This window comes from Pantherophis guttatus, chromosome 7 (genome assembly GCF_059756535.1).
Source record: "Pantherophis guttatus breed Tessera chromosome 7, ASM5975653v1, whole genome shotgun sequence".
NCBI classification, from domain to species: Eukaryota; Metazoa; Chordata; class Lepidosauria; order Squamata; family Colubridae; genus Pantherophis; species Pantherophis guttatus.
The window spans coordinates 63,291,204-63,316,153 of NC_142069.1; the positions used below are offsets into that span (position 1 = coordinate 63,291,204).

The 24,950-nt window shown below is 41.5% G+C and overlaps 1 protein-coding gene across 12 annotated transcripts in view; it reads left to right on the plus strand.

Annotated features, from left to right (window-relative positions):
• FOXP2 (forkhead box P2) overlaps positions 1 to 24,950 on the plus strand; it is a 1,221,669-nt gene that overhangs the window by 1,083,503 nt on the left and 113,216 nt on the right. For 7 of the 12 annotated variants that reach the window (XM_087874168.1, XM_087874175.1, XM_087874169.1 and 4 more), the window contains 4 exons: positions 13,652 to 13,789; positions 14,913 to 15,092; positions 15,409 to 15,540; positions 17,172 to 17,340. In XM_087874168.1, the coding sequence (XP_087730294.1) occupies positions 13,652 to 13,789; positions 14,913 to 15,092; positions 15,409 to 15,540; positions 17,172 to 17,340 (619 nt within the window). The remainder of the gene's footprint in view (positions 1 to 13,651; positions 13,790 to 14,912; positions 15,093 to 15,408; positions 15,541 to 17,171; positions 17,341 to 24,950) is intronic. The other 5 variants (XM_087874172.1, XM_087874179.1, XM_087874171.1 and 2 more) reach the window with 1 other exon arrangement.

A 24,950-nucleotide genomic window follows, 5' to 3' on the forward strand; every position in this document is an offset into this window, starting at 1 on the left:
CTTCATCTGAGTACATCTTTTGTGTCTTCTTCTTGTTCTCCAATGTTAATCATTTCATAATATCATCATTTCATTTATTGTAACATTTCTCCCACATTTCTTGCTTTGCTATTAATACATTTATCTTCTCTCTCCTCTTTCTTCTTCCCATGTTTCATTACAACATTACCCTATATATATTTCTTCTCTAACCAATAGTAAAATTGTCTCCATATCTTAAAATATTCAGATTCCTCTCTTTCTTTGATTGCCAGTGTTAGTTTATTCATTTCTGCACAATCCAATATTTTCTTAATTACTTCACCCTCTGTAGGGATTTTCTGTTTTCCATCTTTGCACAAATACTATCCTTGCTGCAGTTATTATGTGAATAATCAAATATATATTTTCTTTACTAAATTTCTCTGGTAGGATACCCAATAGGAACAGTTCAGGTTTTAAATCTATATGTTGATGTATCATTTCTTCCAAACATGTTTTAACTTTAATCCAATAGTTTTTTGCTCCTGGACATGTCCACCACATATGATAATACAATCCTGGTATCTGATGACATTTCCAGCATTTAGCTGATTTATCTTTAAACATTTTTGCCAGTTTTTCAGGTGCCATGTGCCATCTGTAAAACATTTTATATTGATTTTCTTTATATGCTGTGGACATTATTAATTTGTAATTCCTTTCCCCTAATTGTTACCATTTATCTAGCTCAATTGAATATCCAAAATTTTTTGCCCAAGCTATCATTGTTTCTTTTACTTGTTCTTCTTCCAAAACAATACTAAGTAAGTAATTGTATATTTTTAAAATTATTTTATCATCTGTTCCTCTGAGTATCCTATCCAGTTCTGTCATTTCTAAATAAAAACCATATAATTTAGCACCTTTTTCATATCTTGTTCGTATTTGTGTATGAGTATACCAATCCAACTCAATCCCTTGTTCTTCTATTTCTTGTTTCCCCTTCAATTTCCCCTTATATGTTAATATATCTTTATATCTAAGAATATTTCTAATATTGATAATATTTGGATGTATTAACGCTTCCATTGTTGATAACCATGTTGGTATTTTCAAATAATATTTATCTCTGACCTTCTTCCACACCAATAATAATACATTTCTTACATAATGTCTTTGAAAATAAGTATGCATCTTACTTCTACCATACCATAAAAAGGCATGCCATCCCAATTGTAGATCATGTTCTTCCAAAATTAATAATCTTGTATTTCTCAATCCAAACCATTCTCTCATCCAAGTCAACGCTCCTGCCTGGTAATATAGTTCCCAATTCGGCAGTCCAAATCCTCCACGTAGTCTCGCATCTTGTAACATTTTTATGTTGATTCTCGCTTTCTTCCCTTGCCATATAAATTTCTTTATTATTTTATTAAGATGTTCAAAATATGTCTTTTCCACTTTTATTGGTATTGTCTGAAATAAAAACAATAGTCTCGGCAATATGTTCATCTTTACTGTCGCTATCTTTCCCATTAATGATAACTGTAGATTTTTCCATTTCTCCAAATCTTCCTCAATCTGTTTCTTTAGTTTATAGTAGTTATCTTCCTTTATCATTACACATCTTGAGGTAAAATATAGTCCTAAATATTTAATTTTTTTCACTATTTGAATATTAAATTCTCTTTCCTGCTTTTCTGTTATATTTTTGACCAATATTTTTGTTTTGTCTTTATTTATTTTTAGTCCTACAACCTCTCCATATTCTTCTATTTGTGCTAATAGTTTGGGACCTGTTATTTGAGGCTCTTCCAGTCATCTGGAAATAAGTCATCTGCAAAGGCTTGTAATTTATATTTTTCTTTCTTAATTTTCATTCCTTTTATTTCTTCATTTCTTCTTATATTTCTATTTAACACTTCTAATGTTAATGCAAATAACAATGGTGATAATGGACATCCTTGCTTTGTGCCTTTCATTATATTCACTTTTTCTGTCATCTCTCCATTCATTATTATTTTTGCCGATTGCTTTTTATAAATTATTTTTATCATATTTATGAATCTCTCCCCAAACTCCATCCTCTGTAATTGTTCTATCATAATTTCATTGATCTACCCTTCCAGCGTGTCCCAAGATGGTGGCGGTCAACTGAACTCCGCTGAGGAGATGGAGAGGTTGCTGGTGTCGGGGTCTTCAGGAGCCGTTTTAACCATCTCCGGCTCCAGTCCCAATGAGGGGATTGCCCGCCCTGCCTGCTGAGGGCTTTTTCGCCCTCCAGAATATCAGGGCAGGGCGGGACTCGCTGTTTGAAGCTGCCACAGGAGGTGGGGCAATGGCCTGCTGAAACAGCTGTTTCTGGCTTGTCAGCGCCGGAAGAAGTGGAGGCCGAAGCGTTCGGCAGTGTTCGGCGTTTCTGTGCAGTGGAGGCAGCTTGGAGGTGCCCTTCATCCCCCTCGCCCCTCAGGGATCTCTGGGACACTCTCCGGACATTTTTCGGGGTCCTGGGGATGCCTGAGGGAGCCTAGGGTGCCGGTTAAAAGCCAGTGACGACGGCGGTGGCGGAAGGCAATGGCTGCCATGGACCATCCGGCTAAGGAAAGAGCTTGCAGTAGGTGGTTGGGGGGGAATACGGACAGCCTTGCCCTCAGGATTACCATCTGTTCTTTTTTGGACTATGACCCCTATTATCTGGGTTTTTTTGTCATCAGAGCTGAGACTGGGGATTTGGGGAGATTTGGGGCAGGAGAGGCGGGAGGCTGACCAGGGCTGGTCTATTGGTCGCCTCGGGTGGCTTCTCCTCCCCCCCTTTTCCCCCAGGTATGGGTAGGGGTAGGACTTTGATGGCCACCCACCCTTGGACTGGGTTCTTTGTCTGCTATCCCTACTCTTACCCCAGGGAAGAGCTTGTGCCTGTGGAATTATCACCATTGTCTTTAATAACTTTACAAACTGCTGGCTTCTTGTGCGACCCCAAACTGGAGGAGAACTGGGCAAAACGGTGTGCAGGTGCTGAGGGGGCTGTTTGTCATCCGCCAGATGAAAAGATGGACTATTGTGACTTTATTGTTGGTGTCATCTGGCCCAGTCACTGTGAGAGGGTGACTGGGATAATTATCCTCCAGACATGGGGGGATGCCACTGGCCCCTCTTACTGCCATGAGAGGGCAATGAACCAGCTCCTGATATGAAGATCTACTTTGACCCAGTATTATTGGACGATCTGATAAAGCCCTGACCAGTTGACTCTCCACCTCTGTTTTGTGCGATGTTTATGGCTGCTGACCTGATTGCGCTGCGAGACTCCCTCTCGGCTTGTCGTTCGTTCAGAACTGCGATAGGAAATAATCACCAGTAACACACAGAGAATCAGGGTTTACTTTGGCAACGATAAGCTTGCAGTCAAAAGTAAAGTACAAGTCGGTGTTTTGGTTCAAAGTCAGCGCTGGGTGTAATCACACCACAGCGCTATTTAACAAAAACTCAGCCCCTTAAACATACATCCGGTGATTATCAATCAAGCACCCCCCACTCCCTTAACAGTAACAGCTGCGAGCAGCGAGGACAGCAGAATCGGAGAGGCCCAGCAACGTCATCAATCATTGCCCTGAATGCTGCTATCCAGGAACTGTTTGTGTGTTCTCTGCGGCTGCTTATCTCCACTCCTTCGTCTCCCACACACCCCATTGATGGCGAGCTCCGGCAGGACTCGACACTCCCCCCTCTCGCAGGTTTGGCCCTCCTCACTATCGAGGGCCTACCTTGATGACGGATTTTGGAATCCCGAGAGGTGGCATGCGGCAAGGAGGGGGCTGTGGGGTTTTTTGGGGAAATTTTTAGATAAGGTTTTAAAGGTTTCTGGGAGGGGGGTGGGCTCTGTGGGTTTGGGGGAGAACCTGTCGGGGTGGAGGCCAGAGCCAGCTGAAGAGTGCGGCACAAGAGGTGCAGGAACCAGGGTCAAGGAGGGGATTAGAGCTTGTGTTGTGGATGGACATTACATCAGTACTGTGGGTGGGAGGGGCAGATATGGTGGGAGCAGGGGGCCACATCAGGTTGTGGGAGCGCGCGCCCGGTGGCTCCAAGCGATGGCACGCTCCGGCCTCCAATGCTCTTCTCGTTCCCCAGGTTGCACAGACCCTCAGGTCCTGGGCCTTTGGCTGATGCTGTGCAACGCCCAGTCCGTGGTAAATAAACCCCACCTCATTTGTGATCTTGTTCAGGAGGGGGGAGCAGACCTGGTGGGTATTACGGAGACCTGGTTGGGCCAGGGGGGTCCCCCTCATTGAGATGTGCCCACCCGGTTTCCACGCATTCCATCAGCCGAGGACACAGGGGAGGGGCGGGGGGGTGGCGGTTGTCATTAGAGAAGGTCTTGGTCCGAGGGAGGTCACTGTTCCTCAGACGGCTGGATGTGAGTCCCTCCTTGTGAAGTGGGGTCATGGGGTGCAGATGGGCGTGCTGGTTACGTACCTGGCTCCCTGCCACGTGACGGCAGCCCTGCCCGAGCTGCTCAAAGTTATAGCCGCGGTGGCAGTTGACACCCCCAGGCTTATGGTCATGGGGGATTTTAACCTGCCATCCGTCGGTGAGGCGTCTGAGGTGGCTCGGGAGTTCATGGCTTCCATGACGGCCATGGACCTGACCCAGTTAGTTCATGGCCCTACTCACACGGGGTGAAACATGCTAGACCTGGTTTTTGTCTCTGGTCAGTGGTTGAGTGATCTTGAGATAGGGGATATAGTGATCGAGCCCTTGTCATGGTCGGATCACTCCCTCCTTCACTTTGACCTTCGAACTGCCGCACCCTGCCTCAGGGAGGCGGAACCATTGAGGTGGTACCGCCCCAGGAGCCTGATGGATCCAGATAGGTTCCAGATGGAGCTTGGGCCATTTCCTGAGGCTCTGGCACACGGCTCGACTGAGGAGCTGGTGGTTGCCTGGGATAGGGCGGCTGCTGGAGCTTTGGATCGCGTCGTGCCTTTGCAGCCTCTGACCCGGCGTCGATCTCACCTGGCTCCTTGGTTCACCGAGGAGCTGAGAGAGATGAAGCGCCAGAAAAGACGCCTGGAGAATGGTTGGAGGGCCAGCCATTCTGAATCTGACCGAACACTGGTAAGGTCTCATATTAAGACCTACCTGGTGGCGATAAAAGCGGCGAAGTATAACTATTTTGCTGCTCTTATTGCATCATCAGATAATCGCCCGGCCGCCCTGTTTAGGGTGACCCGCTCCCTGCTCCACCAGGAAGTGTGGGAGGACCCCTTGGAGGGTAGAGCCGAGGATTTTGTACAGTATCTGTATGATAAAATCACTCAGATTCGGGAACACCTGGACTCTGACTGGGTAGATTAGGGGGGAGGACAGAGGCAGGTCTTGTGAGTATTATCTGGGAAGAGTTTGATTCTGTGACGCCCGAAGACGTGGACAGGATACTGGGCAGACTGAGCGCAGCCACATGTTTACTGGATCCGTGTCCCTCCTGGTTGGTGCTGGCCTCTTGGGAGGTTACATGAGGCTGGCTCCAGGGGATTATAAATGCTTCTCTGAGTGAGGGTGTCTTCCCCGCCGCCTTGAAAGAGGCGGTGGTGAGGCCTCTCCTCAAGAAGCCTTCCCTGGACCTGGCAGTGTTGGCAAATTATCGTCCAGTCTCCAACCTTCGCTTCGTTGCGAAGGTTGTTGAGAGAGTGGTAGCGCGACAGCTCCCCCAGTACCTGGATGAATCGTCGTATCTGGATCTGTTCCCGTCGGGCTTCAGGCCTGGATACAGCATGGAAATGGCATTGGTCGCATTGGTTGATGATCTCTGGAGGGCTTGGGACAGGGGTTGTTCCTCTGTCCTAGTCCTATTAGACCTCTCAGCGGCTTTTGATACCATTGACCATGGTATCATGCTGCACCGGCTAGAGGAGTTAGGGGTGGGGGGCACCGTCCTATGGTGGTTCTCCTCCTTTCTCTCTGACCGGTCGCAGTCCGTGTTGACAGGGGGGCAGAGGTCGACCCCGAAGTGCCTTGTATGTGGGGTGCCACAAGGGTCGGTCCTCTCGCCCCTTCTGTTCAACATTTATGTGAAGCCACTGGGTGAGATCGGGATGAAGTACCATCAGTACGCTGACGACACTCAGCTGTACATCTCCACCCCGGACCACCCCAACAATGCCCTTGAAGTGATGTCCCGGTGTCTGGAGGCCGTGCGGATCTGGATGGGGAGAAACAGACTCAGGCTCAACCCATCCAAGACCGAGTGGCTGTGGTTTCCGACATCCCGATATAGTCAGTTGGTGCCATCACTGACTATTGGGGGCGAGTCATTGGCCCCCATGGAGAGGGTTCGCAACTTGGGTGTCCTCCTGGACTCACGGCTGTCTTTGGAAGAGCACATGACGGCCGTGGCCAGGGGGACTTTTTATCAGGTCCGCCTGATTCGCCAGTTGCGTCCCTTTCTGGATCGGGACTCGTTAAATACGGTCACTCATGCTCTCATTACTTCCCGCCTGGACTACTGCAATGCTCTCTACATGGGGCTCCCCTTGAGGAGCACCCGGAGGCTCTAGCTGGTCCAGAACGCGGCCGCGCGGGTGGTTATGGGAGCGACGTGGTGCTCCCATGTGACCCCCCTCCTGCGCGAGCTGCACTGGCTCCCAGTGGTCTTCCGGGTGTGCTTCAAGGTTTTGGTTACCACCTTTAGAGCGCTCCTTGGCATTGGACCGGGGTATTTACGAGACCGCCTTCTGCTACCAATAGCCTCTCACCGACCAGTACGCTCCCATAGAGAGGGGCTTCTCAGGGTGCCATCGGCCAAACAGTGTCGACTGGCGGCCCCCAGGGGGAAAGCCTTCTCTGTGGGGGCACCTACCATCTGGAACGAGCTCCCCACAGAGATATGGAGGATCCCAGACCTGCGCACATTTCGTCGTACTCTCAAAACTTTTTTGTTTCAGCAGGCTGGCCTGGCCTAACTCTCCTTTTTTAAATTTTTAATTCGTTTGATTTTATAAATTGGGTGTTTTAATCTGTGTTTTGGCCAAACACTTTAATAATTTTAAGGGACTTTTAATATTTGTATTATCTGTATTTTATCTTGGCTGTTCACCGCCCTGAGTCCTCTGGGAGTAGGGCGGTATAGAAATTTGATAAATAAATAAACAAACAAACAAACAAACAAACAAATAAATAAATAATAAATTGCCAATTCACATTATCAAACACTTTCTGTGCATCTAGAAACATCAGCGCCATTTCTTTTTCTGAGCATACCTCATAATATTCCAAAATATTCAAAATTATCCTCATATTGTCTCTAATTTGTTTCTTAGGTAAAAACCCATTTTGGTCCATATGAATTTAATTAATAATTTAATTTAATTTAATTAATTTAATTTAATTTAATTTAATTTAATTTAATTTAATTTAATTTAATTTAATTTAATTATTTAATTTAATTATTTTATTTAATTTATTATTTAATTTAATTTAATTTAATTTCCAATTTATATACCGCCCTTCTCCCTGAGGACTCAGGGCGGTGTACAGCCAAGATAAGAACATAGAATACAAATATTAAAAACAGTTAAAAATATCTATAAATTTGGCCCGAAAGTTAAGAAGTCACAAAATGATTAAAAGAATTTAAAAATTTCTTCTTAAGCCAGCCCGGCTTGCTGGAAAAGATGGGTTTTAAGGGCACAACGGAAGGCATTGAGGTCATGGATTCTCCTTATCTCAGGGGGCAACTGATTCCAGAGGGTAGGAGCCCCCACAGAGAAGGTCCTCCCCCTGGGGGTCACCAGCCTACATTGTTTGGCTGATGGCACCCTGAGGAGGCCCTCTCTGTGGGAGCGCACAGGTCGATGGGAGGTCGTCGGTAGCAGCAGGTGGTCTCGCAGATAGCTAGGCCCTATGCCATGGAGCGCTTTAAAGGTGATAACCAACACCTTGAAGCACACCCGGAAGACCACCGGGAGCCAGTGCAGCTCGCGCAGGAGCGGTGTTACATGGGAGTGCCATGTTGCTCCCATCACTATCCGCGCTGCTGCGTTCTGGAAGAGTTGGAGCCTCCGGGTACTCTTCAAGGGGAGCCCCATGTAGAGAGCATTGCAGTAGTCAAGGCGAGAGGTGACGAGGGCATGAGTGACTGTGCACAAGGAATCCCGATCGAGAAAGGGCCGCAACTGGCGAATCAGGCGAACCTGACAGAAGGTCCCCCTGGTAACAGCCGTCAGATGTTCCTCCAAAGACAGCTGCCTATCCAGGAGGACTCCCAGATTGCGAGCCCTTTCAGTGGGGGCCAAAGACTCGCCCCCAATAGTCAGTGATGGAGTCAACTGACTATATCGGGATGCCGGGAGCCACAGCCACTCAGTCTTGGAAGGGTTGAGCTTGAGCCTGTTCCTCCCCATCCAGATCCGCACAGCCTCCAGGCACTGGGACATCACTTCAAGGGCATCGTTGGGGTGGCCTGGGGTGGAGATGTACAGCTGGGTGTCATCAGCGTACTGGTGGTATCTCACCCCAAAGCCACGGATGATCTCACCCAGCATTATTTCATTTAAAAGTTTTTTTAATCTGTTTGCCATTATTGAAGCAAAAATCTTATAATCCACGTTCAATAATGAAATCGGTCTATAATTTTTAACTTGTAGTAAATCTGTATCTTCTTTAGGTATAAGTGTGACATAAGCCTCCATCCAAGAATCTGGAATCTTTCCTTTCACTTATTCATTAAATAAGTCCAACATTACATTGCTCAACATGTCTTGGAATGATTTATATAGTTCTGCTGGTAGTCCATCTGGGCCCTGTGTTTTCCCATTCTTTTTGTTTTTTAATTGCCTCTGTCAATTCCATCATTGATATTCTTTCTTCTAATATTTCCTTATATAGTTCAGGTATTTTAGGTAAATCAGATTTCTCTAAAAATTATTTTATCTTTCCATCAGGTATCTTCTCTTGATTGTATAGTTTCTCATAATAGTCTTGAATTATTTTTTTCTTTTCTTCATTTCTATAACATATATTTCCTTTTCATCTTGTAGTTAATTAATTAACTTCTTCTCTTTACCTTTTTCATTTTGTATGCCAATCATCTGCCTGGTTTATTTGCATTTTCAAAAAAAATTGTTTGGCGGACCTCAATTCATGTGCCAAAAATTCTTGTTCAATTAAATTTAATTCATGTTTTTTTCAATTCCATTTGTTTTTTAACTTTATCTTTTTGTGGGTTTTTTTGTAATTCTTTCTCTAGTCCTTTTATATTCTTCTTCTAATTTCTTCTGCATTTGTCTTTTATTTTTATTTTTTTCCCCAAATATGTTATCACCAATCCTCTAATATATGCTTTCATTGTATCCCATACTTTTTGCAGTGATATATCTTCCTTTTTGTTTATTTTGAAGAAAAACTCCAATTCTTTTTCCAAAAATTGTTGAAACTCTTTTTCATTTACAATTGTATGGTTCAATGTCCATCTATATTTTTTCTTTTGTCCTTTCCATGTTATAATAATTGGATTATGGTCCGCCCAAAGATTTGAATCAATATTTATTTCTTGTACATTGTCTATTAAGTCTGTTGACATCCATATCATATCTATCCTGGACCATGACAAGTGTCTATTTTAATAAAAAGTATATTGTTTTTCTTTCAAATGGCTGTTTCTTCATGCGTCTTGTATACTTAATTCCTCTGTCATTTTGAAAAAAGTCTTCGGGAGGATTTTCCTGGGTCTCTTATTTACTTTTATCGTTTTATAGTCCAAGTCCACATCAGTTACCACATTGAAATCACCCAATATACATATATTTTCATATTTCAGTTCTACTATTTTTCTATGTAGCTTCCCATAAAATTCTTCCTGTTTATCACTTGGTGCACATAAAGCTTCAGTATTAAGAGTATTCATTTAAAATTCATTCTTACTTCCACCTTCAAAATCCTTCCATCTTCATCTATAAATATTGGTTTAGGTCTAGTTTCTCTTTTATGTATAATACTACTCCTCTTTTATTTTGTTGTATCAATGAAGTAAATAAAACTCCTAATTTTGGATGTTCCAATAATTTTATGTGTTGTTTTCTAATGTGTACTTCCTGTAAACATATAATGTCCATTTTAAATTTGTTTAATTTGTTCAAGAATTTATTTCTTTTTAACACCGAATTCAGCCCATTTACATTTATTGATATTGCTTTGATTTCTTCTTCCATGTTTTACTTATTACTAACTTTTGATCTTGTCGCTCTTATCTCCTTGCTTTTTTTCATCTTTGCTCTTGCTCCTTCTCTCATTGCTCTCTCTTCCTGTTCCTTTGTTTTCTCTTCTTTTTCTTTTAGACTTCTCTCTTGGTATCCAGTCTCTCTTGCTTCTCCCACTTTCCCCTCTTCTAATGGTTCCCAAAATTTCTCATAGAATAATTTTGCTTTTTCAATGGAATCTACTCTGTGTTTTTGTTCTTGCCATGTCACCAGTATCCCTTCTGGTATTAGCCACCTGAAACTCACTCCTTTTGTAATCAAAAGTCTTGTTAAGAAATGATATTCCTTCCTCAAGTCTCTGACTCTTCTGGGAATTTGTCTCAACACCACTATCTCTTTATCTTTGTATTTTATTGCAGTGTTTCTGGTTATTTGTAGTATCTCTGTCTTTATCGCTTTCTTTATCAATCTTACATGAACTTCTCTTGGTAACTTGTTTCTCATTGCATATCTTGTGTGCACTCTAAATACCTCATCCATCTCATTTATTATCTTCTCCTTAGGTTGTTCCAACACTTCTACCAGCATCTCTACCATTACTTCCGGCAAGTTTTTCCCTTTCTCTTCCTCTATATTTTGAAATCTTAGGTAAAAATCTGCTTTGTCCATCTCGAGAGAAATGATTGTTCGTTCTTGGTTTTTATCTGCTGATATCAATTTTTCTTCTAGTTCTTCCACTTTCTTTTCCTTTAACTCTGCCTTTTCCTCTACTTTTTGAATTCTTTCTTCATTTCTCCCAATCATCTCCTTCACTTCTTTTAAATCTTCTTCCAGATCATCATGCAGTGATTGTATCAGATTTTTTAGAGCCATTGTTTCTGATGTTTTCAATGTTTCTGTCATAGAGGGGCTTTCTGCTGAATGTAGCAGAATTCAGCAGAATTTCTTCATCTCTTATCGTTATATATCCCAAATTTGTAATCCACTTCTGGTTGATATTTGCAATCCAAATACCTAGTTCACCCCAATGGGTGAACTAGAAAAAATGAAAAGAAAAAAAGAAAATATATACAAAATAAAGATTGCAAAAATTCAATACACCCTCCCAAGAGAAAAAAACCTATCCCCAAATCTGGTCCATCTGGAAAAAAAAGAAAAAAAAAACCAAGGGGAAAAAAAAGGATATATAATAAAAAATAATGGCTAAAGCCAAAAACTAAAAAAGGGAAAATTATAAGCTTCTTCAGGCTCTTCTTGCCTTAATCCAAATTTCAAACAGTAAAAATTCTTCCACATCTTATTCCCACATCAAATAGTACATCAGAAACAACAACAACAACAACCACTGCCAAAAAAGATAACCGAAACACCAATTCCAAAAGAAAGTACTTCAAAAAGCTCAAAAAAAGAACTATTAGAAAAATAAGAAAAACAAAAACTCAAAACATAAAAACAAATTCAGGACTCCAATCTCTTCCTTTCTTTCCAAAATGTGTTTCTCTCTTTAACATCTGTTTTTTTATCTATACAGCCAGCATATTCAAGGTCAGCTTTAAATCTTATGATCACTTTTAAAAAATTTTCTTTTTTGCCATTAGATGGCAGTATAGCCAAACTATGCTTTTCCCCACTTCAATTCTTCAATCAGTTTCTGTTTCTTGTAATTGCATTTGTAATCTTTCTCTTCTTTCTCAGAATAATCAAACACTTTTCTAGCTCTTCTTAATTCCAAATCTGTACTTTTAAGTCAATCCCCAATCAGTTTATCAATTCATTTAGTTCATTCAAAAAAAAAAAAAAAAGAAACTTTTTTCCTTCCCTCTTGGGCTTTCACTTTCTTTGCCACTTCAATACCGGAAATGGAGAGCCAATACACACCCGCTCTCCTTCCTCGCTTTAGCCATTTATCCAGTCTATCTATATTAAATCCAAGTAATTATGAAAGGAAAACTTTTATCTATAAAATTAGATTCTCACCCAGATGATGCACTTTCTCCGCTCCGTTGCGACCGTCCCAGCTTCTTAGCAGCTCCTATGACTGCTTTCCTCAGCTGTTCAATTCAAGAAGCTACCTCTGATCAACCCAGGAGTTTGTGGATTCCCTGAGTTGATCAGTCCATGCTTCTCTAGTTCGCTGTCCCTACGAGACAGCTTAGGTCAATTAAGACCCTCAATCAGCTGGGATATCAGCGGTTCTTCCAGAGCCCTGAAAAAATCCACTGTCCTGCCATGACACTGGCCACGCCCCCTCGAGTCACAACCCAATTAGATTGGTCCCCTGAGGGGGAAAATGTCAAAGTCGGTGGGTTCAAGACCACTCTCACTTGCTTGGGTTGATGCACATGCCCGACACTGCTGAGGCTCAGCTAGCTGAGTCTCTCTGGCAGCAATCCCAGGGTTTGGTGGCAGGCCTCAGTCTGGTACCTCCAATCCCCAGATTCACTGAGGTCCAGAGGGCCCATTGACCTCCACTCAAGGATCGTCATTCTTGCCTCCCTCATTAAGGTGATTGAGTGCTCTCCCACTGGCGCCTGGAGTGTAGCCTGGCAGCCAATGTCTTCTCCACCTGGTAGAGCTCCCGAGTGACTGGCCATTCTGTATGGACCTTGGGCTGAGCACCCACCTGGTGCGCGACCTCTGCCACGGCTTCCTCCACCTGCTGAATCTCCAAGGGGATTGGCATCTTTCTAGGGCTCCTCTGCAAGTTCCGCAGGCACCAGTGGCCTCTCTGATTTTCTCTTCCATCTTGCCTGAATCTACCTGCTGCCTGGGTAGACCGGGTAAGCAGCCGGACCCCAGATAGGGGCTCCGGTTGAAGCCTGGGATTTAGGAGAGTCGGTTTAATGTCAAGGTTCCAAGTAATAGACCCATAGCAAGCAAAACTTGGAGGCAGATGGATTTCTCAAAGAATAGCTTTATTGGATATATCATATTGGCACAGATCTGGTGAAAACTGACTCTGAAGGTTCCGGTGGTTTTCACCTAATTAAAAGTAAAAGTTTTCCCTCAACCCCAAACAATCAGTCACATGGTCCAATCAAAATGCTGTCTGATTGCCTAGTGACCTCACTCCTCCTTCCTCGAGCCAAGTGTGAGAATGTCCTTGGTTCCCAAGAGAAAGTATTTTATTTTGGCTACAAAATCCCAGCTATCTCTAATCCCCCCCTCTCTATCCCTCAGCTCCAGTGTGGCAACACTGAAGCTTCAAGATGGCTTCGGTCAGGTCAGCTTCAGGGTTGACATTTGGTTATTTTCAACTAGACAACTGAGTGAGTAGATAACTTCAGTATGTATCAGGCTACACATCTGTGGCACTTCTAGCCTTCAAAGTAAAGTAATAGTTAAAGAGAATAATAGTTATGATATATCTATGGAGAAGCGATTGTATCATAAAATTATATGGAACAAATAGTTTGCACTTATGGCAAAATATTTATTAAATATTCTACTCAAGTGTTAAGAAGGAAAACAATATATCTCCAATCTTTCTTCTGTAGGTGCCTGTGTCAGTGGCCATGATGACTCCCCAAGTGATCACCCCTCAGCAAATGCAACAGATTCTTCAACAACAAGTTCTCTCTCCTCAGCAGCTTCAAGCACTTCTTCAACAACAGCAAGCAGTGATGTTGCAGCAGGTAATGTTGGATACCTCTTTGGATAATTAGCAGAGTTCCGGCTTATTATATAGTCAGCCCTATTTGCTAGTGAGAGGTCATGTGTTTGCTTTTGTAAAAAGGAATAATATAAGTCTATGACAAACTTTCTTAGCCTATAACTTTTCAAGGATTAAAGAATCAGTTTTTCAACTTTGAATACAACTTTAACATCTCGTTCAGGAACAACAATGGCAGGTGGAGTGTGAATTGGGAATTTTAATGTTTTATCCCATCTTTATTATTGTTTATCAATATCTCAAGTTGACAAACGTACCTAATACATCTTCCTCCTCCTATTTTCCCCACAACCACCCTGAAATAAACCAATGTTCAGGAACTTAGGTACTTTTTGAGAGATCAGTTGAACAAATAATGTAGATAGACTTTAAGATCACAGTTGCTTTAAAATTATATGATGTTAGCGATGACTTTAGATAACTGGAACAGGACTGGGAAATTTGAACTTAACTTTTTTTTAATCAAATGGAAATAGAAGTTGGAATGAGAGGAGTAAATTTGGAATGAAAGTCAAGAATCCCTGATATTTCTGATTGAAAACCAAAGAACAATATTGTTACGTATCATCACAATGTCTATTACCATTTTTAACTGAACTTAGGAGGAATATAATTAGTTATCATGGTGAAAATAATATGTTTATTTTCAGAATGTTTAACAAGATATGTGGTTTCATAGAAATTCCAGTGAAATAACATTTTGCTATTCTTCTGGCATGCTGCTAATCCTGCACAGGCAGATTATTGAACTCTCCACCTTTATTACATGTGAGGAAGTTGATATTCTATTTAGAGAGGGCAGGCAGGCAGGCAGGCAGGCAGGCATTAGTTTGCCTTTGTTGTCTGTGATGTAGAATACGGATCTTCTTATGTTCTTTTTTAAGGATATGTTGAAATCTGCACTGGGATATTTCAGAATTGACTTTGAGGGGAGAGTCTATATAGATTTGCATCTTCAGATTCTAATTTTGTTTTATAGTATAGCTCAGTGACTACTTTGCCACATGCCAATCTAGAAGAGTTTAGGAGATACATAATATGTGAAACTTTACCTTTATTTATTAAAGTCAAAATGATTTATTCAGCAACAACTTCAAGAGTTTTACAAGAAACAGCAAGAGCAGTTACATCTTCAGCTTTTGCAGCAGCAGCAGCAACAACAACAACAGCAGCAGCAGCAACAGCAGCAGCAGCAGCAACAACAGCAACAGCAGCAACAGCAGCAACAGCAACAGCAGCAGCACCCAGGAAAGCAGGCAAAAGAGGTAGAGCCTAAATAACTAAACAATAAATTATTTTGGCAAGTAGCTGGAAAAGAGAAGAATAAGTTATTCTGATTATGTTGAATTTTGTTTGGTGTTTGTTTTTTCAAAGGTCAGCTTTATAAGAAGCTATTAGTATTGAAATAATTTCAAGATAGCTCATGCAGACAATGTTATGTATAAATAATGCCCCCTTAGGATATATTCATATAGAGAATATCTTGGGTGAACTAAGATATCTGTAGATACAGATTTTGCTTCTTAAGGATGATTCCATAATTGAAGAGGTTTGGAAAAATGCTCTGTGCTGTGATTGCAGAAATCACCACCAGGAAGTGACAGCTGTATCCATGGAGATTCTGGTTCATACAAGGCATTCTCTGTGCAAAAATGTCCTTGGGGAACATTGCAAGAAGACAAAACTGACTTCATGAAATGGCCCATAGAATTGGTAAGATGATCAGACAGATTGCTAGATAGATAGAATAAATATGATCCAATAAATAGATGGATTACACAGACTGGAGGTTATACAGAATGATTTTTATATTGGGCATAATTATTCACATTGAGTATTCCGAATATTCATTCAATAAAATGTAATTTTATTTTAAAAAATAAAATTTAAACTTTTAAATTTTAAACTTTAAAGAACTGATTTATATAATAAAGAATATTTTAATAGTTCATTTTAAATCTTTCTATGAGAATGCCATAGTTCTTAGCCCTTTCATCCTGAAGGTCAGTGTTTAAATACATTCAGTGAAACCAATAACAATTGAAATAGAATGCTACGGCTTCTTTTGTTTGCAGTTATGGAGGCTGAGTTTGCCATCCAATTCTATTGTTTTTCAGTGCCCATGCAGTGGTGAACAAAGTACTGACTGACTGATATATGTAAGGAAGCTTGAACTGATAAAGGACTTATCTTCTCTTTGTGATATCCCTAGTTCAGAAATGGATTGGATAATAATAGCTAGTAGAAAGTTATAAAAAAAAATTGGGCATAGATTTTGAAGTCACAGACCCTGAGTAATGAACTGTTACTGTACATTTGGAATGGTGAGTAGAAAGTTGCAGTTTGATGTGCTCATAAATCAACCTGACAAGCCAGTATCTCAGGCCTATCTTGCACCTGTCAGTTGACTGCATCAGCTATAAACATAATACAAACAAAATATGTTCAAGTAGTTAAATTGATCAGCAGGTATCCTAGACATTGTCTTGTAGCTGCCCATTATGCAAACATGCACGATCCATTTCTGACTTCCCAAGGCATTGTTTCTGTTTGGATTTGTAAATAGAATTTCAGACAGCTATCAAATACAGAATAGAAAATGCTCCCTTATTTCTCCTGAGGCTCTGAGCAATCCACACGACTTGCTCCATTATGCAGCCTGTTTTCCAGTGAGTGGATCAGAAGTTTCTCTTCTCGTCCAAACTAAAAAAAAAAAAAAGGTTTTCCACAGCAGCTTGTCTTTCTCTGAAGTATGACTACATCCTTATATCCTCCTGAGCTTAAAGAACTCTGGCTTGTCTTGTAACACCTCGCAAAATTGGAAGTTAGCACTTTCCTTTATAATAGGATGCTTCTTTACCATGAATATAATGCTAGGTACCTAATGTATTCCAACAAGTGTAGCAAAGGCGTTAACGGGCTAGTAAAATGAAGGCTACATCCCAGTTTACTAATAGATCACTGGAGATTTCCTTTATGGGCCACTGCAGATCATAATTACTCAGCTGGAAAAATAAGACTGCTTTTGAATTAAAGTTTGAGATAAAGAATTACACCTTCAGACAAGATAAATTTGTACTTAGATGTCATGAAGTTCTTTAAGTTGAAAAAGTAGTTATCGTCTTTCTTCTGGCTCTTTGCTAAAAAAAAGAATCCTAAAAGCAGATAATCTTTCCTATTAAAATCGGATTATTTGTAAAGCAAATAATTTTAATGTTTCTTTTTTAAGAAACAAGACCTGTTTCTACAACACAATAGCTATTTAATCACTGAAATAAACCAGAGCTGTTGACTGAATCTTGCCTTTTTCAGTTCTCCATTGCATTTGTTCTTCTGTTTTGCAGCAGCAACAGCAGCAACAGCAGTTGGCAGCCCAGCAGCTTGTCTTCCAGCAGCAGCTCCTCCAAATGCAACAACTTCAACAGCAGCAACATCTGCTGAATCTTCAGCGTCAGGGACTCATTTCCATTCCTCCTGGCCAGCCCGCTCTTCCTGTCCAGTCATTGCCACAAGGTATGATATGACTGATTTCTAGATCACAGCTTCTTCTGATTGTAGCTTCATCGTGATCTCCAACTTGGTATTTCAGATCTTTACTTAGTTTGATTATTCAAATATTTCAAATAAATTTATTTTATTCAGGAGGCTGTTTATATGAACAATGTTTGGTATTTTCAAATGTGTAGCTTTTATAAAAGAATGCTGTTTGGAAATATTTCATCTTTACGAGCTGAAAACTATTGCAATTTGTGTTCCATTTGTGTTCATTTAATTAAAAACAAAGGGGGGTGGGAGGGAATACCAGAAATTAAGGTTAAATTGCCAAAACATTTTTATATATTATATTAATGGTGACAGTGCCATTGCTTAGATATTTTAGGCCAAGGATGTGTGAATCTATCCAAATATAGCACAAGTTAATATCATCGAGTTATAAGTATTACTCAGTTCAACCAATATCATTGATGCTTTTAAAAAAACTGTAAAAGCAGAATTTTTACACTTTTTAAAGCATGTTTTCTGTTATTTTCATAATTGAAAATAATTTAATTAATAATTTCCCATAATTTCACTGTTGGTTTGTTTTTGTTTTTTTTTAGTAGATGACACAGCTCAGGGGTATAGGATGGAAACTGATGGGAATAAGCAGGTTCTCTGAGAGCTGTTTTGGCATATATAGTATATTCAGTTTTTTTTAACTGAATACAGATTCCTTTTGCATTCCCACTTTTGACTTTTTTTTTTATCATAAACAAGTTACATTTATGAAAGGAGAGTGCTACATCTTTGGGTTGTAAAATATTTTTGTTCTTTCCTATGGAGTTATGGCTAATATAGTGTTTCTGTTGTGACCTAGGCTTACTGAGTCATTAAAACACACAAATAGTCCCAAAAACCTTTTATTGCAACAGCTGTGAATTACTTTCATTCACAGCTGAGTCCCAATTAGTTTCAAAAAATCCTTCGGGAGAAGTCCTTCGGGATAATCACCAACATTTATCTCTCTTGACACGCTGCCAAAGACTTACTTGGCAAAGCCACACGGAGTCCAGAATCAAACAGAGATGCCAACTGGGAACAGAATTAACAGTGTTGCTTTCCTGCAAAGGGCCCACCTGCCTTTGCTTCTCTTTTAAGTCTTATGGGAAGGGCCAATCATCTCCAGGCCTTACTCCTGAGTTGTCCCTTTTGTTTTAACTGTTCTTGCCTTCTGGCAGCTCTGCGCATGCACGCACTAGGAACAGGCTCCTCCTGTTCCTCTGCCTCTCTGATGCCTGACTCTGGAGGCTCCGGAGTCCACACATAACTCCCAGAAGGCCCTGGCCCCATCTCTGCCTCTGACACGGAGCCCTCGTCTGAGCCTTTCCCAGACTCCAGGACTGGCCTATGTTCCTCCCCAGCCTCCTCACTGTCCAACTCCGCTGCCAGCTCCGCAGGCTGCTGGCGAACCACAACAGTTTCTCCTTCACACCTGCACTTTTTTTGTATGGAGATGATACAGATGCAGTCTTTCCAATAACAAGTATATTCTACTTTTGCTATAATTTTCATCTCAGAATGTTTGCCAGATTAGATTGGAATCTGGAATCAACTACAGAATGAATTAACAAATATGTACTCAGATGAAGCACTGAACAATTGATTATGTATTGTATGTTTGTTTATAGAATAAAAAAAATAAAAAAAAAAGAATGAATTAACAAATTATTCCTATTGTTTGACAATATAAGAATTAAACATGACTATAGCTCAGCAGACGTGCATATCCTTGGAAAAACAGCAGCAATTTATTACAAATTCCATAATTTGTTCCAATTATGCCATAATTCTCCCATGAAAAATTACAATTCAATAGAGGGGACTGTTTTTGAGGGGTATTGTACATCTTTGTCCTAAAGGGCATAAATGTAATGCATATTAATACTTAGCTTAAGATGAAGCTTACAGTCAGACATGGTTCAGAACTTTAGTGTTATTAAATGTGATTTTTGCAAATATTTAAAATTCTGATAATATTCTTGGTAAATTGAATAATTTTAATTAATCACAAAATTTCATCATTTGGCAATAAAATCAATGCAGGTGAAAATCATATGAATTTATCCATATGTTCTTCAAATTTATAATGAGATCAAATCCTTCCAAGTATAAGTAAGGCAGAAATAATACATTTTGGTCCAGGTTAAAAGATATACGATTCAGTGGAAAAAGGTGTGGTTATTTTTATTATTGGCTTACATTTATATACCTTTTAAAGAAAAAAAAACCAAAAAAGAAAAAAGCCCAAAATGAACTAGTTGCATTGCTCCATTGAGTGTAGTTTAAAGTAATGGAAATTGCAAGTACTCACCTGTTGTTATTATAAGGCAAGGAAAACATATAGTACATGTTTACAGTACATTCTCTAACTGAGAAATTGGAATGGATAGCCACTGAATGTTTTTATCCTATTAGTAGCAACTCACGGTGAAGGTGAAATCAAGGTGAAATCAAAACATACCAATTTAAAAGATAAATAACACATCTACCACATATTTTATATTCCAGGTAGGGTTTTCCTCAGTTCAGCAATTCAAGAATGAAGAAAGATTGATCCTCCGCTCATGTCTAGCTTTAGGTTAAATATTTAATCACAGTAGCAATGTTTGAATAATTAAGCTTGAAACTTCCAAGAATGAGAAATATTTAGATTGTGGGTATTACAGAGAATTCAGTGAAGAGTCATATTATGATTTCAATGATTTTTTTTCTTATAGTATAAATGCACCAGCAGGAATTTGATCTTATGTGAAGATTATTATATAAATATTCAATTATCATTTTTGAAAATAGAAGTTTAGTATGGTTCTGGTGTTTAAAATGTGTGGCTCCTCCAGATATAGAATAATTAAATTAGTTACTAGGGAATGAATCAAATTTCCAGCTTCTCAAACTGAGCTTCAGAAAATCAAGATAAATTACTTGATTTCTCACAAGCAAAAGAGACTAAAACCTTCTCTCTTCCTAGAATTGCTCTTCCTGGGCCTGCAGATAAGAAAAACTTATTTATGCATTCCAAGAAAGCATTCACTCCTGGTTTGAAGAATTTTTTTTCTGTTTTTGCTCTTTATCACCTTTCTAATACTCTTCTTTTGTTGCTGCATACATTGTTTGCCCATCTCCATGTCAGAGCATTGCCCTAAGAAACAATGCTCATATGATGTCACTGTTTATCCTATCCTCATTGATCGTTTTTCTGCGTAGTGCTTAAAATATGAAGGGGGGATTATATTGTATTGATTCTAATAATTCTGATGATTGGTCTAAATGTTGAAGTGCTGCTGAACAATTAACCTTTGGCGCCACCATCATTATTGAAACCTCCCATTCCATAAGAGAGTTGCTTGAATTAAAGGGAGGTCATTGGCTAATGGCAAGTCACTTGGAAAAATATCAAATCGCTCTTCTTGATAATCCTCACATTCAGTTAAAGCAGAGCACCCAATTTAACTCAGCCACCTTACTTCTCCAACTGGAACAAGATATTGCACATGATTGTGTTCAAACCATTTCTGAGGTGTTTTCTGGACACCCAGATTTGATTGACCTCAAGGATGCAGACAGGAATCTGTATACAGATGGCAGTAGCTTTATATGTCAGGGAGAACAACAAGCTGGCTCTCCCAGTTGGAGCTTCAGCTCAGAAAGCTGAACTTATCACCTTGATTAGAGCCTTGGAGTTGGTGGAAGGTGCAATTGACAATATTTATACTGATAACAAATTTGCTTTTGGAGTGGTATTTGTCCTTGGCACCTTATGGAATGAGGATAGTAACTGTGCAAGGAGTTAAACATGGGGCAATAAACATCCATGTTTATTGATGCTGTTTTGCTTCCTAGCAAAGTAGCTGTTATACATGTAAGGGCCCACAGTAAGGATGACAGTAAATACGGTTGAGGAAATAGTCTTACCAATTACACCACCAAGTTTGCTGCCTCAGGCCCCCTTTTTCCTTGGTATGTGTGCCCACTCATCCTCTCTCAATTTTCTGCACCATGTCCATCATATACTACTCAAAATAGGCACAGAGGTCATAAACTGGGTGCTGTTTACCAGGGGAGTTGGTGGGAGAGAGAGGGTTAAAAAAAAAACCCTCCTCTCAATACATGAGTTATGGAACCTTTTGAGAGAATTACATGCAAGTACACATTGGGGTTCAAAAGCCATGGCTGAATTTCTGTTAAAGGACTATATTTGTCCAGGAATCTTTGATAAAGTTCTTACAATAGCCAGGCAATGTGTTATTTGTAAAAACAAATACCAAAAAAAACCCCAATCCTGTATTCTTGTGCTTCAATAGATGATGTTTGCTGAGTGGTCCTTTATAAAATTCCCACTGTTGACCAGGTCTAGGCATGAAATCAATCCCAGCTGCTCATAACCCCCTGCTAAGTGTTCTGAGGGGTGTTTATATTGCAAAGGGGTGAATCTCTTGTGGCCCAAGAGATTGTGGAGGATTAAAGGAATTCAGGATTTGATGATTTATGCTTTATAAACTGCTATCCCTAAGCAGAAGTATCTTGGAAAAATATATGCCCTCTGGAACGAGCTCCCCCCGGAGATACGGATGATCCCGGACTTATGAACTTTTCGCCGGGCCCTAAAGACTTTCTTATTTCACCAAGCTGGGCTGGCCTAATTTTTAAATTTTTAAATTTTTTAAAATTGTTTAATTTTAATCTGAATTTTAATGGGGTATTTAAACTGTTGGGCCAAATTATTTAATTTATTTTAAATTGCTTTTAAATTTTGTATTTTGTGTTTTTACCTTTGGCTGTTCACCGCCCTGAGTCCTTCGGGAGAAGGGCGGTATATAAATTTAAAAATAAATAAATAAAATAAATAAATAAATAAAATATGGTATTCATCAGTTACCTTCCAAAAACCTGAGTGATTTCCTTGAGCTTCTGTATCAGACCTTTTGGAAATACGGTGATCTGAATCCAGAGGCTCCAGAGAACCACTGCTTAGTTAATATGCTTTTTATTGTAGTGCCCCTGATATCAGACAAAAAATGCAAAGTTGGATAGCACTTCCACTCTGAAAAAAATGGAAAAGCTGCTAGAAGTGGCCTTCATAGTTTATGTTGCTAGACTTGAAGTAGAGGCTAAGGACACCAAGAAAGAAAGAAAAAAAGTGCGGTGTTATGCTACTTGCCGAAGTCCTACAGAAAGAAACATTAGGAGAGGGGGGAGGAAGTGGTTATCATGAAAGAGGTGGGTGAGGAGGTCTTGCCAGGAACAAGGTAATGATCTCCAGGTTTCAGGCTATTCAAAGTAATCAACCACAATCATTTTCCCTGCAGCCCAGCCGATGCAGGTTGTGTAAGAAATTTACCCACTGGAGCAGGGAATGCCCTTTGTGTACCCAGTCTGCTCCCGACCCCATCTCTTGTCAGAGATATTAAGGGAACATAGGCAGGGGGACTTTTGTCTCCCAGCCCTGTCATGAATAAATGCCTTGCCTCTGATCCAGAGCTAGAGGCAGGGGGGCTGGACAAGCCAGCCCCCAAGGTCCACCCTAACCCAATAACCCCTCCTTACCTTAGCCACGCCCTGGGGTACTTAAGGGTCAGCCATGCGGTCCTGCCTCAGTTCCAGACTTGTACCTGTAACGATAAGATGCATAATTAATAAACGATAATTGATCTAATGAAAACCTGTCTATGGAGTTATTGGGCATGATCCTCGAACACATTTAACATTCTGGTAGCAGAGGATGGTTGGACAGCCCAATCCTAATACTCCACAGCATGCAAAGGACCACAACAGACAGGGTGAATACCAGAGCATTCACCAAGAAGATGGCAGAACGATCTGCCCAACCCAAAACCACGCAAGGAGAGGCACCCGAGACGAGCGGCCTACTCCACCACCCATCCACCCCAGCCAGAAGCAACGAGGGGTGGACGAAACACGAAACCTCAAAAGAAGAGATGCATGACCTGAAAGGAAAACTCCTGGAGCTGATAGATTCGTCACAAAGCAACACCGACCTCATCGCGGAACTCCGAAGCCTGATCAAAGGCTGCAAAGCAGCGAGTGAGGAAGATGAAGACGAATCCGATTACAGCGACAAAGACCCGGTAAGGGAAGATTTCCCCCACCAAAAACCCACCGCAAAGGCCGAAGGAGACTTCGCGCCCTTTTTACGGTGGCCATCTTGGGAGGCAGCGTCATCAAAGATGGCCGACCATCCACCAATAGACTCCCGAGATTTAAATCCCATGGCGGGAATTGGGGCCTACCCAAAAACAACCGACCAAAAATACTACAAAAAGCACAAAAGCCCTAAGCCAAAACCTACAGGCCCGCCTACCGAGCCCGAGGTCAATAAAGCCATCGAACTAATCGCCGCGGCCCTAGGGGACAAGGTGAAAATACCGACCATACACCCCGGTGCCAGTCCAAAAAGCAAAGGGGACCCCAGCGCGAAGAGGGCCGGCACCGATGCCCACCCTGGGGAACTAACCGCCATCGCATGGGCCCAAGGCCACCCAGAGCCCCTAAGGAGCCTACCCACAAAAACGGGACACCAAGGGCGATGGGATTACTCACCGGACCGACGACCGGGACCAGATCCATGGACCACGAGGCCATCCGCAGGCAGGGGACGTCCATTGGCGGGCAGGGGGCTCGGCCCGACACCCACAGGCAGCATCCGCACGAGGCCGGGCCATCCGGGACCATTCGCAGCCCCAGCGGGACTCCCAGCATCTACCGATGATCCTCACCACTTTCCGAGACTCCAGACGGCGATCTGCGACGATCCCGAGCAAGCGAGGCCGACCGGGAAGGAACCGAAGGCCCATCCGGAAGATTGGGGCCTTCACCCGGGAGCTGCATGGACGAGCTCCTCACTCCACAGCAACTGGGGAGAAATGAACCTCACGCATGCGCAGCACACCCCTGTAAGAGAAACGGAACAGGACATAGAGCTACACCGACGCAAGCACATAGAGACAAGTCAGTTCAGACTTGCCACAGTCGTTCCTCTGCCTTATTGTGAGTATCCTTACGTGAGGAACCATGGACAGCGACATAATGTAAGTAATTTAACTTACAATTCAGGGACTTTGCCCAGTGACTTTCCCAAACTAAGGCTAGATGGGGAGAATTTCCTGGACTGGAATCAACAGCTCCAAGCCACCCTGCTAAAGGAAGACCTATTGTCCATGGTTACAGACCCCCCAGAAAAACCCTGGACTTTTGAATTAGATTGCATCCACCACAAAGCATACTGTATTGTCATTGCCAGCATTACCCCCAGTATTTACCCCAGCATTAGCCACCACCTGACTGCTCTAGAAATAATACAGAGAATGCACAAACTGTTTTACTGCCAAAGCGTTGCCAGCACCACCAGACTGTCCAGGGAATTTTATGCCACCAAACTCAAGGCAGGGACTCCAATGAGCAAGCATTTACTGTCACTAAATAACGCCAGGGCCCAGCTGACACAAAGGGGGGAGGTCATAAGTGAGAGGACCATGATAAGTATCATAGTAAATTCCCTAGACCCCAGTTGGGACACCTTCATTACGCAGATAGACAACCTAGGGACAGGGAGGCTCTCACTGGAT